Below are 14,012 nucleotides of genomic sequence, written 5' to 3'. Positions count from 1 at the left end.
CGCCTATCAAGATGAAGACCCGCCCCGCAGCCTCATTGGCTAAAGGACCCGCCTTTCTTGCCGGTACGGAAGTGACGTACAGGAGTCAGGCCTCGCGGCCTGGCAGCCATCTTGAGGCCCTGCACCCCTACACGTGCGGAGGCGATAGTGCCCTGGTCATGTGGCCTAGCGCGCCCTATCAGACAAAGGGGGCGAGGTTTCAGCCTCCAGGGACTTCCGGGCTCCCGGGACTACCACTTTCGTCGATCTCTACTCCAGGTCTCCACTGGACCTACGTTTAATTTTGTTCTCTCCTGCACCAACGATAAGTCGGACACCAACCCCGAATGTGCAGAGATAATGGAATCAAGAACCATACCCCAGCGGCTAGGAGGGTTCCTGGGCTGGAAGAACGGGTGGAGTAAACTGATTTATGAGTTTACTAGCATCTGGGGTTGCTGTCATAAATACTGCCTGCCCCCTTAAGTGTGCTGTTTCCCCAACTTTAGCACCTCTCAAGCTCCCTTATTTTTGAGGCTTACCAACCCTCCGTACTTGCAGCTTGGCGCCCCCCACTGGGGGATTCTTTTTGGGGACGGCATGGTGGTGGTGCTGTCTGAGCCACGGATGGAAAGCTCGCCCCAGGAGTCTTAAATCCCATAAGGGGAAGCTAACAGCACTGGCTGGAGGAAAGCCTGAGAGCATATCCACTAGGTTGAGGCCCCTTAAGGAAGACCACCACTATGTATCTCCAAAGGATCCTTTATTGACAGAGGAGGACCGTGGCATTTATATATATATATAAAAAATGTTTGACGATTTGGCAGGCAGTAATCCCATTGCCCGCCCACCACCCCTAGATTTTTCTGCCCCCCACCCCCGCCCCTGCACATGGAAGGGAGATGACTGCCCCACCCAGGCCACAAGGCCATACTCCCTTGCAGACAGCGGGAAATAGGGGATTTTCCATGGCCACCCCTTGAACATCAGAAATCAACAAGTATTCTCTCAAAGGGAAAAAAAAATACAGAAATCAAAACATTTAAATATGAAAAACCAAAGGGAACTGGGTGGAAAGAGGCTAAAGACAAAAGGAACTTGAGTTTCTTGGGAAGGGTCTCCCATGTTCCCCTGCCCATTAACGAATGGGCTTGAGGCCTGGGATACGAGGCTCACACAGTGAGTTTGCAGTGACACAGCTCCTTGTAGATCTGCCGACGAAGTTTGGGCATGTCCTGCTGAGTGAAGCTGAATGGCTGAGACAGGGCCAGGTGCTTGCAATACTGGGGTTAACAAAGCAGGCCATGAGAACCACCTACTGAGCACGCCCCACCTCCCCACTACCCAGTAGGACCTGTGCTACATATTTCTTCTGATACACCTCTCACTGGATCTTTCCAAAAATATTCCCATTTCACAAACAAACGAAACCAAGGTCCCATAGGCTGGGGTTCAAAAAAATCTGACTGTAAAGCCAAGGTTCCTATTTGGTACATAAAATATCAAGTGTTTAACAAAAACACTTTGCACTGGGGATCAGAGGCAGCTATATCAGGGCCAGAGCCCAAGGATCCCATCCCAACAAGGTATGGAGAAGCCAAGAGAGGACCAATGAAATCAGGGTTTCTGCATTCTAACACGTAGGGTTACTCCCGCTGCGTAAGCGGTTCTAAGTCAAATGAGGGAGGCCGAACAGCTTCCCCCTCCCTCCCAACTCTCTTTAACCCACCTAGTATCTGCTTACCTGCAACACAAAGGCGCCACAGTCACTGTCATTATTCTGCCTGGCCACATTCTGGAGAATAAAAAGAAGGTAAGCCCTTCTCCTGGAGACCCTAAGGGTATAGCTTCAACTTCTGCGTCCTACCACACCCCCTACCACCCCAACCCCGCTTAAACCTCCTCTAGGAACTTACCATTTTGAAGTAACCTTTCCAGCCCTGGTGGAAATCCAGCCGGTCTTTCTTCACTGCCTCTGCCTGCAGATACTTGGCAATATGCTGTGTAGATGGAGGAAAGGAGGAAGTGAGCCTCTTCATTTCCCAACTGAACCCAAGCTGTGCTGGTCACAGGCACCAAGCCCAGGTTGCTCATCAGAGACCCAAAACCCAACCTTCTGCCTGAAATGCCTTGCCACTGGATCTCCTCCCCACATTCTGCCCATCTTTCCCTTCCCTCTCAAACCTTAGGGCAGCGGCGGTTCAGGGTGCGCTGCGAGTCAAAATAGGTGATGGTGCGCCGCCTCACGTCAACAGAGATGAGGGACCAATGCACCTCCAGGTGGATGGGGATTAGCAGGAGCTCTTTATTGAAGATGTCCACCTAAGGAGGCAGGGATGGAGGTCAGGTAAGACAGCACAGGAATCCTGCTAATTGTTATGAGAGTTCTAAAGGAGGAGCAGGCAAGGAGCTAAGTGGAAGAACTCAACACCCAGCCCCTGGACCGTGAAGCAAGGCCCAGCATCTGGATGTCTGGATTCTTGGGCTTAAGGAGGAAAGCAAGACAGAGGAGGTGGTACAGAACACACACTGGAGGGCCCAGGATAGGCCACGTACTTTTTACACATTAAAGGTACAAGTGCTTAGTAGGTTCAAGATCCTGGAGCCAGACTCTCAGGGTTCAAACTCAGCTCTTCCATGCACTAGCTTATGACCCAAGCAAGTTACTTAGTAACTCTATACCTCAATTCCTTTTTCTGTAAGACTGAAAATAACAGTATCTACCCTCACCTGTTTGTTACACAGATTGAACTAATTAATATCTACAATACACTAAGAACAATGATATCCATAATACACTAAGAACAATGCATGGCACCTAACAGATGCTCAGTCAGTTAACACAACAATTCTGAAACAAAGTTCTCATGAGGAAACTGGTTTGGAAAAGTAAAGCAACTTGCTCAAGGTGAGAGAAGTAAGAGATGACAGAGGTGGAATTTAAACACAGGCATAGAGAAAGCCAAGTTCTTTCCGATGCATGTCACCCCACCTCTACAGGGAAACAGGAATTAAGAAATGCTAGAGGCAATGGCCCTACCTCACTAATTTCCTGGCCTTTGAATTGGAGGACAGGTAAACTAATCAGAATGGAGAAAAGAACTCTTTCCCACCCCACCAAACCTGCTGCCCTCCGCCTTAATTATATTCCCCAGTAACTTAGGCCAAAAACCTAGGCATCATCCTTGATTGCTATGTTTTCCTCATCTCTCATGTCCAATCCATCAGAAAGTCCTATTGGTCCTACCTGCAAGAGCTACCCTAAATAAAACTACTTCTATCAGTATTTCCACATTGACCACTCTGGCCCAAGTTTCTCATCAGGACTTCTCAGCTACTCTGTTTAGTCTGCCTGCTTCCACTCTTGCCCACTTTCCCTCTATCACCAAACAGGAGTTTAGAACATGAGTCACTTCCCAGATTGCTTGACGCTCTTCAATGGCTTCTTAGACCACAAAGTATAAAATCTACCCTGGTGGACCTGCCCTCCACACCTCACATGATCTACTCTCTGACCAAATTTTCTATGGTTTTTCCTTTGCTCACTCTGCTCCAACCACACAGGCAGCCACACGGGCCCTCTGATCCTCAAATGTTCTTTCTTGCTCTGTGTCCCATGTTCCTGGTGTTCCCTTTGCTTAGTATACCCTTGCCCAGATGTGCACAGGGTTGGCTCCTCCTCACTCAAGTATCAGCTAAGAGAAGCCTTCCCAAATCACCCTATCTAAAGTACCCAGCCCCATGCTACCACATTACTGTTGTTTACAGCAAATTATCACCAGCTGTACTTTAACTGGCTTATTGATTCTCACCCCTAAAAGGCAATAAGTTTTCCTTATTTAATACTGTATTCTTAATGCCCAGAACAGTACCTGGCACACAAAAGACATTTAATAAATACTTGAAAGTCTGAATGAACAGGGTTGGGGAAAGGATTCATAGGAAACAGAACTCTTCTTTAGAGGCAAGGTGTTACATAAGATGTGAATTCATAACTCACGTTTTTGGTCCACCTTTTCACCCCATCATAACCTTTGGTACGGAGTTTATCATAGAAGAAACTGTTGAAGAAATGCACCTGTGCCAATGATACAAAAGAGCCAGGTGGAATCAACAGACCGCAGGCCCTCCCGCCACGTGTCCTCTCCCCCGCCCATTCCATTTCATCACAGCTCTAAGGACTGGTTTCCACAAACTCCAGTCCAACTTACTAAAGGGAAAAAGCACAAACTGTTTTCAACCTCATCTTATAACTTCCTACCCTGATTTGTGGGGTTAGCCATTGGGGAAAAACACTGCAGACTAGGGGAAAGGATTAGAATTGAAAAGTTCAGGACCAAGATTACAAATTTGAATTTAACAAATTACCTTCTACTACCTCTCCCCAGAAAGAAAGACCCTCTTTATGTAAAATGGAAGACATGAAAGAGACTGAAAAAGCTGCTTAAAACTTCCAAAGTTTTTCCAGGGACTGAAGTATCTGGTTAGGCCTACCTTTTCAGGGACTGTGTCCATGACCAGGTCTCCGTACATGTTCATCACCTGAGGAGAAGATGGGAGACCACTTGCCACGGAGGGTGTGGCATGGGTACAGGGCTTCCCCACAGAGAGGGCCCCAGACAACGTTGTTCCCCAAACCCCCTCTTGGGCCTGTTTCTCCACACCTCCTTACCTGGTCATTGAGCCAGTTCTGTCCATACAAAGTCCCCAGGTCATCCATGGTCAGCACATGCCGCTTATAGGTGACTCGGAAGCCCCTCACCATGGCATTGCCTGGCATCCGCTGGTATGACTGGATCAACTGCAGCACCAGGCCCTTCCTGGGTAGGCCAAGGGTTGAGTCATGCAAGAGATTGGGGTGGGGGCGGTGGCTTGGGCACAGAGTACCTTCTACTGCCTAGAATAAGAATCTAAAACTTTTTCTTTGGGTCATGGGTCCTTCTGAGGACTTGCTAAAGGCACACTCCCCTGTAAGAAGCACAGGAATACTTAGGTCCACGTGGTATTTCAGGGTCCCAGGTAAAGGCCCTCCCGGGTGGCTCACGGGGGCTTGGCACCTTGTCTGCAGATTCCTCCCCTTCAGTTCTAGCTTCCTCCTCCTCCCCGACTACATCCCTATGGGAGAAAAGGCAGCAGCATTCTCTCCCCATCTCTCAGGTCCCAGCCCTCTTCCAAAGGGCATCTCTTTCATGCCTCACCTGGAAGGTGCAGAGAACTCCTGCTGGAAAATGTCCTCTAGTTTCTCCACTACCTCATCTGTGCTGAGGGGGATGAGGCTGCCGTAAGTCTGAAGGAATTCATCCAAGATGCCTGAGTGGAGGGAGGAGAGAAAAGTGAGACTCCAGATTCCAATCTCACAGTCAGCTAAGAGGAAAGACGAGATCCTGGAGGGCTCCTTACTCTGCACACAGGTGACATGCTCCTCCCGAAGAGGGCTGTGCTGGCCAGCTTTCTCCCCAGGCCGCTCAGCCTCTTCTGCAGTGCCCACATCTGAGCCCTGAAAAAGCTCCTGGGCCACGTGGTCCCCGATGCTGCACACATTGCTGATGAGGATGCTGGCATCAGGGGGTGCCAGACTTCGCTCTCCTTCTGGCCCAAGTGGTCCCCCAAAGCCATTGGGCAGAGTACAAGAGAGGAGACCTGCAGCGCAGGGGAAATAGGATGGAAGCAAGAAACTCACTCAGATCAAAGAACAATGGGAAGAGTAAATGAGGCACCCAAATTATAAGACCACGAGAAGGAGGAACTGAAACAAAATCTACCAGTACAAACACTAAAGAATGAAAACCCTAAAGCATGAGACAATTATGTTCAAGAGGTTATAAGGGACAGAGAGGAAGAGTTATTACAGGCATACCTCAGAGATATTGCAGGTTTGCTTCCAAACCACTATAATAAAGCAAATATTGTAATAAGCTGAGTCACACAAATTTGGGGGTTTCCTGGTGCATATAAAACTTACCTTTACTATACTATAATTTATTAAGTGTGCAACATTATATCTAAAAAGCTAATTGAAAAATACTTTATTACACATGAAAAGATGCTCAACATCACTAATCATCAGAGAAATGCACATCAGAACTACAATGAGGTATCACCTCACACTGATCAGAATGGCCACCATCAAAAAGTCTACAAACGAGGACTTCCCTGGTAGTACAGTGGATAAGAATCCACCTGCCAACGTGATCCCTGGTCAGAGAAGAGTCCACATGACATAGAGCAACTAAGCCCGTTTGTCTAGACCCTGTGCTCCGCAACAAGAGAAGCCACCACAACGAAGAGCCCCCCACTCTTGACAACCAGAGAAAGTCCATGCACAGCAACAAGGACCCAGCACAGTCAAAAAATAAATAAACCACCTCTGTCTTCTTAAAAAGAAAAAAGTCTAGAAACAAGGTTGGAGAGGGTGTGGAGAAAAGGGAACCCTCCTACACTGTTGGTGGGAATGTAAGGTGGTAAAATCACTACAGAGAACAGTATGGAGGTTCCTTAACTAGAAACAGCAACTACCGGGTGACCCAGCAATCCCACTCCTGGGCATACATCTGGAGAAAACCCTAATCTGAAGATACCTGCACCCTGATGTTCACTGCAGCACTATTTATAACAGCCAAGACATGGAAACAATCTAAACATTCATCAGTGGATGAATGGATAAAGATGACGCAGCCTATGTAAACACTGGCATGTTACTCAGCCATAAAATAAAGAATGAAAAAAACTCCCATTTGCAGCAACATGGATAGACCTAGAGATTATCATACTAAGTGATGTCAGAAAGACACAAACCGCTATCATGCGTATGTGGAACCTGGTTTTTAGAAAAAGATAAAATGAACTTTTTTACAAATCAGAAACCAACTTATAGAAATATTGAAAACAAACTTATAGTTACCAAAGGAGAAATGTGGAGGGGAACGATAAATCAGGAGCTTGGGATAAACATATACACACTACTATATATAATACAGGACTTAGTATATATAGCACAGGGTATTCTACTCAATGTTCTCTGATACCCTGCATAAGAATCTAAAAAAGAATGAATATATGTATAACTGAATCACTTTGCTGTACACCTGAAACACAACACTGTAAATCAACTATATTCCAATAAAATAAAAATATTTTTAAAAACTTCATTGCTAAAAATGCTATCTTCTGAGCCTTCAGTGAGCAGTAATCTTTTCAGGGGTGGAGGCAATGAAATATTTCAAGAATTAACCAAAACGTGACACAGACATGCTACTGAGCAAATACTGTTGGAAAAATGGCACTGGTAAGACTTGCTCTACTTAGTGTTGCCACAGACCTTCAATTTGGAAAAAATGCAATGTCTCTGGAGTATAATAAAGTGAAGCGTAATGAAATGAGGTATGCCTGTACTCAAAAACAGAAGGAGAGCAAGAAAACATTAGGATTCAGAGAGATGTAAATTTCAAAGCTATTTCTCATAATGCCTAGCATACTAGCATAGTACCTGGCATACAGCAAAGACTCAATAAATACTCAAATAATTAATAAAGACAGAGCCTGATGTTGTTTAGTTGGGATTCTCCAAAAGAGAAACATTGAGTGAGAATGTCACATACAACTGTCCAGGTGATGTACTCCTCTACCCAGAGAGATCCATCCCACCACTCTAAGAATGAGATGTACATGCATGGGGCACTTACCCTCAGAGGCCAAATGAAGAGAGTGTTCAAGCAGATATGATTGGCTTTTCTAAACCATGATTCCCTCTCTCATCTATGCACAGGGCACCTACTTAGGAATCCTGTTTCCCGCCTTGACTCTTCCCAGACTTAGTTCCTGCTCCGAGTGGGGCTTAAAACATTGCACAACTGTTCTGCAATCTCTCTCTCTGCCCTCCTACTTTCCTTAGGCCCAGCTCTTATCACAGCAAGAGACTCCTGGTCTCCCAGGATCTTAGCCCTTTCCACCCTCTCCTCTGCCCCATTCCCACCTTACCAGAGTCAGGGCCCAGAGGAGACTTTGGAGTCCACCTTAATCCATCTTCCTCCATGGGGGCCCCAGAGGGCACTGGTGGAGACCCTCTCACCCCATCCTCAGCCATGAGAGCACCTAACAGACTCAGCCGGGGTGGAGGTGGTCCCCGGGGGGAGTCAAAACGACAGCAGGGGGATGGCACCTGTGGTGTCACAGCCCCTTCCCGGGGTGAAAGATGGTTCTTGGGGTGTGCGAGGTTCCGCCGCCGGCCCCGGTGGCGCCCCCAAAGCTTCCAGTGGAATGTCAGCGAGGTGCTTTTTGAGTAGAGCAGCATCCGGAAGGCTCTCATAGCTCTGCGACGGCGCTGTGAACAGGTTTTCCGATGAGTAGGGCGGGGAGGGCGAGGCCTCTGGGAAGCTCCCAGCTGACCCCATCTGGGGGGCAGCCTCCAAGCTGCCACTTCCTCCTCCTCATCTTCATCTTCGTCGTCCTCTTCTTCCTCCTCCTCTTCACTAGCTGAGGCATCAAAAGAGGGCCGAGGGACAGGGAGGCGTCTGGTTGGCACTGTGGTCCCTGACCCAGGGTCTGGCCCAAACCCTCCACCTGATTTGAGTCGGGGTTTGGGGGGTGGGGGCCAACGAAGACGCTCCCGCCTGGGACTTGAAAAAGCTGGGGCTATGCCGGGTCCAGGAGGCTCAGGCCCCCAAGACCCAGTCCCTTGTATAGTCTCTTTCATCTTCCAATAGCCTGGAAAACAAAAGTTGGAGTGTCAGAATCCAAACATCCTACACCCCAGATCCCGCCTCTCTTTCTCAACATGCGTCTTCTGCAATCAGACACAAACTACTGAAAAGAGAGATTTCAAGCAGACATGACTGGCTTTTCTAAACCAGGACTCCTTTCCTTAGACCCAGGTCTTAACACAGCAAGAGACTCCTGCTCTCCCAGGATCTTAGCCCTCCCCAGCCCCTCCTCTGCCCACTCCTAACTTCAGATCTGCCTTATAGTTAACATGGTCCACAAGCTGCCCTTTAGAGTCTGTGCCACCATCTCTCTCCTGACCAGCTAGAGGCAAGGAAGAATGGCTAAGCAGCAGGCCTCAGGGCTCTTATTTCTCAGATCCCCACATCAAGCCTAGTATTTGCAGGCTCCACTTCTCTACTTTAATACCACCAGGGGCTTCCCTGGTAGCTCAGACGGTAAAGAATCCGCCTACAATGCAGGAGACCTAGGTTCTATTCCTGAGTCAGGAAATTTCCTGGAGAAGGAAATGGCAACCCACTCCAGTATTCTTTTGCCTGGAGAATTCCATGAACAGAGGAGCCTGGCGGGCTACAGTCCATAGCAAAGAGTCGGACACGACTGAGCACTAACACAAGTCTATTGGCACAAGGGATATCCTAATTGAGAGCTAATAAGGGAAATGGCTCAGTACGGGAATACTGACATGGTACAGAGATACGTGAGAACACAACTTCCGCCGGGAATCCGTAAACGAGAGTGAGAAGAGAGTTCTCCATCACCGCGGAATGAATGGGGTGTGTGGGCATGTTCGGGTCGTCTCAGGAGGGAATGGGGATACGAGGGCTACGGTTCAGGTCATAGAATCTAATGAGAAGGGAAGGATTTTAGAGGAAACTGAAAGAGAACCGGATGGCGCTTAAGGAGCCGAGTCAAGGCGCGCTGAGACGGAACTCAGCCAAGCCAGGTTGGCCCAGCCCCCTTCCTGCTCCGTCCTGGGGACCCGAATGCGTCCCAGCACCGGTGTGGTCCTACGGGCTCGGGAGACTCCGCGTGCAAGGGCCTTATAAAGCCTCTTCGAGGGCCTCCTGGGCCCCCATTAGGTGGGAATGGGGTCCAGAAATGGGAGAGGCCGTGGCAGAGCTGGGGGGAGGGGAGGGGGCGTCCTCACCCAGAGCGGGGAAGCCGGGCGGACAGGCCCGAGGGCGGGCGTCTCCGGCCTCAGGCTTCCCGGCTCATCTCTCCGCCGGCGGCGGCCCCACGACTTCTGCTGTCTTCAGGCGCAGCCGTCTCAATTCAGGATTCCAACGCTTCTGGGCCGCGCGCCGCGCCACCCCGCCGCGGCCGCCTCTTGCTCTGCTTCAGCCTCCACCTCCACCACCTCCCCCTCCTCCTTCCCCTCCCTCGAGCCCCAGGCCCACCGGCCGCGGTGGCGCACAATTAGTGCGTCACACCCGGCGAACAGCGCCGGCGGGGCCACCACGCGCCTAGCCCCGCCTACCCGAGAGCGCAGACGCCACGGGACCGCCCCGCCCACGAGCTCCAGTCAGGGCTGCGCCTGCGCACACCCCCTGAACCCGAGCTGCTCCTGGCAGCCCTTCCATTAGTTCTTTTGCGCCTGCGTGTCCCGTGCCGATCCTCCGCCCTCCGCCCCCGCGCGGTGTAGCCTGGTGTTCCAGGCACCCCGGAGGCTGAACTGGGGGCCCTGACACGTGGGTGCAGTGAAGCGCGTCGGAAGAGGGCTGGGAGGTCCGTGGGCTGGGAGGTGCGTGGACGGGGCTGAGGCACAGCAGTGGGGGAAATGGATCCAAGGTCTTATTTATTCTTTATTTTTAAATTTTGGGCAGGGCTTGCGCAGAAAGGAGAGATCAGAGGAGTGAGTCAGGATCAGGACTGGGGCGTATGATTTAGCCAAGGCGACCCGGCCTGCCGGGCCACGATAGTGGACAGAGTGAAAGCAAAACTTGGGACCTGAAGAGTAATGGTGTGGTTGAAAGGGGGCCGTCGGCATCAGGCACCCTCTGCAGACCGGCGCCTAACAATTAACACCTCTGGAGATAGTGATGGAAACTGGAGTCCAGTAGATAGAGAGCGAAGTGAGGATGGGGTTTCTTGTAGGTGGAGAGGCAGAGGGTACCTAAAGAGAGGTGTGGTGTAAAGCACCAGGAGTTTGAGCGGAGGAAGAACTCGTGGACATTTGCCAACCGAGAGGATGGTTGTCTCAAACCGCCGCTAGATGGTGGTGCTGTTCTGGAAGCATTCCAGTGGGACCCAAAGGAAGTCTAGACAAAGCCTGGCATTTCCCACCCCCAACCCTACCCGACTCCCTCAAGAATTTGGGGCTGGAGAATAAGAAGAAGCTATTCTACCTCTTTAATATCCGTGAATTCAAAGTCCTGGGGGTGAGGGTGGGAACAAGGGAGAGTCATGAGCTGTCAAACCTGGGGGCAGAGGCAGGCCTCTGTTCCTGACTATTCCCTGTCCTTTGTCTAATCAGCTCTTGGCCGTCTCCAAAGTGTACCCACCCTGGTCTTCCAAGCTCAGAACTACCTTTTACAACACAGTCACAGTTTCACAAGCCCCAGGAAGGTTCCATGTGGAGAGAGGCTAAGTTTGGCCCTTGCCCGAGGGATTATAACACTCAAGATATCCCCGTGGTGTAAATGGAAGACACCTGAGAAAGGGGAGAAAACAGATGCTCAGTGAAGCACAGCCATACAGATAATCTGATGTTTCCCCTCCCTTATCCAGCTCAACGTTATGTTTGTCTCCTGTAAGGACTACCACATTCTGTCCATTCCTCACCTCCGCCTCTACACCCCAGCTTCCAAGCCCCTGCCATAGCTCCCCTACTTGTTGCCCCAGGTCAGGCATCTGCTCCCCTCATAACCACCCTGCACCGCCCACCCACCTCTCACCTGCACTGTAGCAGCTGTTGTAGGCCCAGTCAGGGTTGGAGGGCATGCTTTGTATGCATCGGAATAGAGTCTCTTGCCTTCCTTGTCCCTCCCGAGATACCATCTGACCCATGGTGAAAGTCTCATCATGAAACAGGACCTGACAGGGAAGGGAGGGGATGCTGAATAAAGTGGGCTGGCATGGCTCGGGTCCGGGCAGCCTCAGGAGCCCTGACAAAGGAGCCAAGGAATGAAGAAGGGCCCTCTAAGTGGGGTATGGATAGGGGTTAAACCTCAGTGCTGGGGCACAAGGCTTTGGGAAAACAGACCTCCAGGCCCTCAGGTGAGGCTCAGAGGATATTTGGGGTTACCTGGCTGTACAGCAGATAAACTCCAGCATCCCAGACTCGAACAACATATCCTTGGGCCTCCAAGCCTCGCCCACGCTGGAGAGCTGGTTGCCACATCACCTCTGTCACATCAGAGTCCTCTGGAGGCAAAGAATGTGGCAGTGAGGATTTCTGTGCACACTCAGACACTTATTCTCTAAGGTTCTCTTTGGCTGATGTGCCAGTCCCACACTTCCTAGATCTTGCCCCCGACCCCAAAGCCATGATTGGAAATAGTGCTCACCCTTGGAGGTGATGTTAATGGGAACAAGATGCAGAACTGAGCGCTTCTCTGGGGAAAGAGGGAGGAGATCTCAGCAGTTGCACGACTGTCAGCCCTCCACCCTCGCCCTGGCTCAGGGTTGCAGTCTCCAGATCCCCCTGCTGTGGATCACCTCCCACCCCTGCTGCACCCCGGAGGCCTCACTCTTCTGTTTACGGGTGAGCACTGCTCTCCTTCTCCGGGATCTCTCCCCATTCTCCCAGCCTTCTGTGCCATCAGGGCTCTGCTTGTGGAAAGAGGGTCAGGGTTAGGCTAAGATGCAAGGGTCCCAGGAAAGCCTTTCCCCACCCCCACCCCCCACCTCCCACCTGCCCCAGGAATGCCTCACATCTCTCCTGCACCTTTCCCCAGCAACCTGAGTCTGGGTACTGGCTCTCCTCCAGAATCTGTTAGGTATGAAAAGCATTAATCTTTAACAATTTCCTTTCCTGGAATGCTTGCTCCCTTGACCTCCAAACCCTGGGACCCTCTCTTGCACCCATTCCAAACTTTGCCGACCAAGCTGCTAGAACTGAGAAACCCAGAGACCACCCTGCCACGCATCCTTTTCTGCCAGACATGCTTCTCCCCTCACTCACCTGCTCCTGGAGATTCAGCCATGGATTCCCTTCCCGCTTCTCGGAGGGCCCTCCGTTCCTCTGCAGCCGGGTCACCTCTCTCCTTAAGGTCTGCAGCTCGGTTTGTTGGGTCAGCAGAACCATGGCACAAGCCACAGCCCCCAGAGCCGCCCCCCAACTCAACCAGAGGGCAACTGAGAGTGCTGGCTCTCGGACGGGTCCCCCCATGTCTTCCTGGGGCCCTTTGGGGCTTAGGAAGGAAGGAGATGAGGCAGGCATGAGCTGGGGACCCTGCCAACAGCTGTGGTCTCAGGAGTGGGATGGCAAGGAGGTGACGGGGAGGGTGGGGGTGCAGGCAGTGGTGCAGAAGGGAAGAAGGGCGTTACGCAAGGGAGGAATAAAAAGGAACTTGAGAATAAAAAGAAGGGAGGCGGGAAGCAAGCTGGGGCACTGCTGGTGCTCTTGGCACCCTGCTGCGGGGCCAGCACTATCCCGAGACCCCTCACCTCCTCCAGCCTCAGGAGAATTTGGTGTTAGTCTCTCTAGGAAGGACAGGGCTCCCAGTGACACCCAGGAGGAGCGGCCAGAGCGCAGGAACCCCGGGGCGGCCCCAGAAGTGGGGGAGGGAAGGTTGGCTGGCTCTGGGGCATGGTGCCAGGAGCCGGGATGGAGAGACATGCTGGGCAGCACCGAGGGTCAAGGGTGGAGAGTGGAAGACCCTCGCGCCTTGGCACAGGTGAGATTTCCGGGGCAGTCCGCTCACCGTGACTGAAGGTGGGCGAGGAGGGGAGGAGAGGGGGTTAGTGGGGAGGAGAACCAGGGTCGGGGAAGCAAGGAACTGGCTGAGTTCCGGGGTTAAGGCCAGGCCGGGTGTGTTGGAAGAAGGCCTGCACTACTCTCTGCTGAACTTGGCAAGCGGGACTTCCTGTTTCCCCAGAAACGCTCTTACATAAGGCTCTGGACAAATGAGAAAGAGACAGCCAGAGCGCCCCACCACTGTAGGACTCCTGCCTGGACCCTGGGGCGCAGCTTCCCGTGTCCCTGGGCCCTAGTGTCCCACTTCCTGACCCTGAGCCCCCACGTCGCGCCTGCTTCCCTGCCCACCCCCCGCTTCCCCCCTCCCTGCGCCAAATACCAGCTCAGACTGGTGCCAGCACCTGCTGCAGGTGCCCAGGCTGCCAACAGGAAGGGCCGCTGCCCTCCCAGCCCA

At 51.6% G+C, this 14,012-nt stretch overlaps 2 protein-coding genes and 1 long non-coding RNA gene across 7 annotated transcripts in view; 1 reads left to right on the top strand and 2 right to left on the bottom strand.

Moving 5' to 3' along the window:
- Window positions 1–725: 725 nt before the first annotated feature.
- Window positions 726–9,656, bottom strand: SENP3 (SUMO specific peptidase 3). The gene is made up of 11 exons (XM_042256621.2): window positions 9,383–9,656; window positions 7,957–8,682; window positions 5,380–5,619; window positions 5,178–5,289; window positions 4,652–4,799; window positions 4,474–4,521; window positions 3,980–4,057; window positions 2,164–2,301; window positions 1,896–1,979; window positions 1,724–1,774; window positions 726–1,262 (listed from the first exon to the last, which is right to left on the bottom strand). Exons 1-11 carry the CDS (start codon window positions 9,483–9,485, stop codon window positions 1,152–1,154), a joined length of 1,839 nt encoding a protein of 612 aa, XP_042112555.1. The 5' UTR covers window positions 9,486–9,656; the 3' UTR covers window positions 726–1,151.
- Window positions 9,657–10,484: 828 nt separating this feature from the next.
- TNFSF13 (TNF superfamily member 13) lies at window positions 10,485–13,992 on the bottom strand. Of its 5 annotated transcripts, none has more exons than XM_042256627.2 (8): window positions 13,938–13,992; window positions 12,824–13,052; window positions 12,587–12,631; window positions 12,390–12,468; window positions 12,207–12,254; window positions 11,945–12,063; window positions 11,595–11,733; window positions 10,485–11,350 (listed from the first exon to the last, which is right to left on the bottom strand). In XM_042256627.2, the coding sequence occupies exons 2-8, from the start codon at window positions 13,028–13,030 to the stop codon at window positions 11,241–11,243; spliced, it is 747 nt and encodes a 248-aa protein (XP_042112561.1). In that variant the 5' UTR covers window positions 13,031–13,052; window positions 13,938–13,992; the 3' UTR covers window positions 10,485–11,240. The 5 variants fall into 5 exon arrangements, with proteins under 5 accessions (XP_042112561.1, XP_042112559.1, XP_042112560.1 ...); XM_042256625.1 differs by lacking the exon at window positions 13,938–13,992 and having other exon boundaries at window positions 10,485–10,813; window positions 11,227–11,350; window positions 12,824–13,367; XM_042256626.1 differs by lacking the exon at window positions 13,938–13,992 and adding an exon at window positions 13,309–13,367.
- The window catches only part of LOC114116879 (uncharacterized), a 47,474-nt gene continuing 46,907 nt past the window's right edge, over window positions 13,446–14,012 (top strand). The window contains exon 1 of the long non-coding RNA XR_003590709.3: window positions 13,446–13,538. This is a non-coding gene — a long non-coding RNA (uncharacterized LOC114116879). The remainder of the gene's footprint in view (window positions 13,539–14,012) is intronic.

Source organism: Ovis aries, chromosome 11 (genome assembly GCF_016772045.2).
Source record: "Ovis aries strain OAR_USU_Benz2616 breed Rambouillet chromosome 11, ARS-UI_Ramb_v3.0, whole genome shotgun sequence".
Lineage (NCBI taxonomy): Eukaryota > Metazoa > Chordata > Mammalia > Artiodactyla > Bovidae > Ovis > Ovis aries.
Note: the sequence above shows the minus strand (reverse complement) of the source record. Positions and strands in the feature narration are given on the sequence as shown.

Bases quoted from the DNA above. Each gene is read 5' to 3' on its own strand.
- SENP3 (XM_042256621.2), bottom strand. From the start codon at position 9,485: ATGCCCACACACCCCATTCATTCCGCGGTGATGGAGAACTCTCTTCTC. The intron at 5,620-7,956 runs GTAAGGTGGGAA...CCTGCGCTGCAG, and splicing joins TCCTCTGGGCCCTGACTCTG to GTCTCCTCTCTTGTACTCTG. The intron at 2,302-3,979 runs GTGAGTTATGAA...CTGCCTCCTTAG, and splicing joins TGAAAAGGTGGACCAAAAAC to GTGGACATCTTCAATAAAGA.
- TNFSF13 (XM_042256624.1), bottom strand. From the start codon at position 13,081: ATGCCTGCCTCATCTCCTTCCTTCCTAAGCCCCAAAGGGCCCCAGGAA. The intron at 12,064-12,206 runs GTGAGCACTATT...CTTTGCCTCCAG, and splicing joins CATTAACATCACCTCCAAGG to AGGACTCTGATGTGACAGAG. The intron at 11,734-11,944 runs GTAACCCCAAAT...CTTCCCTGTCAG, and splicing joins TTTATCTGCTGTACAGCCAG to GTCCTGTTTCATGATGAGAC.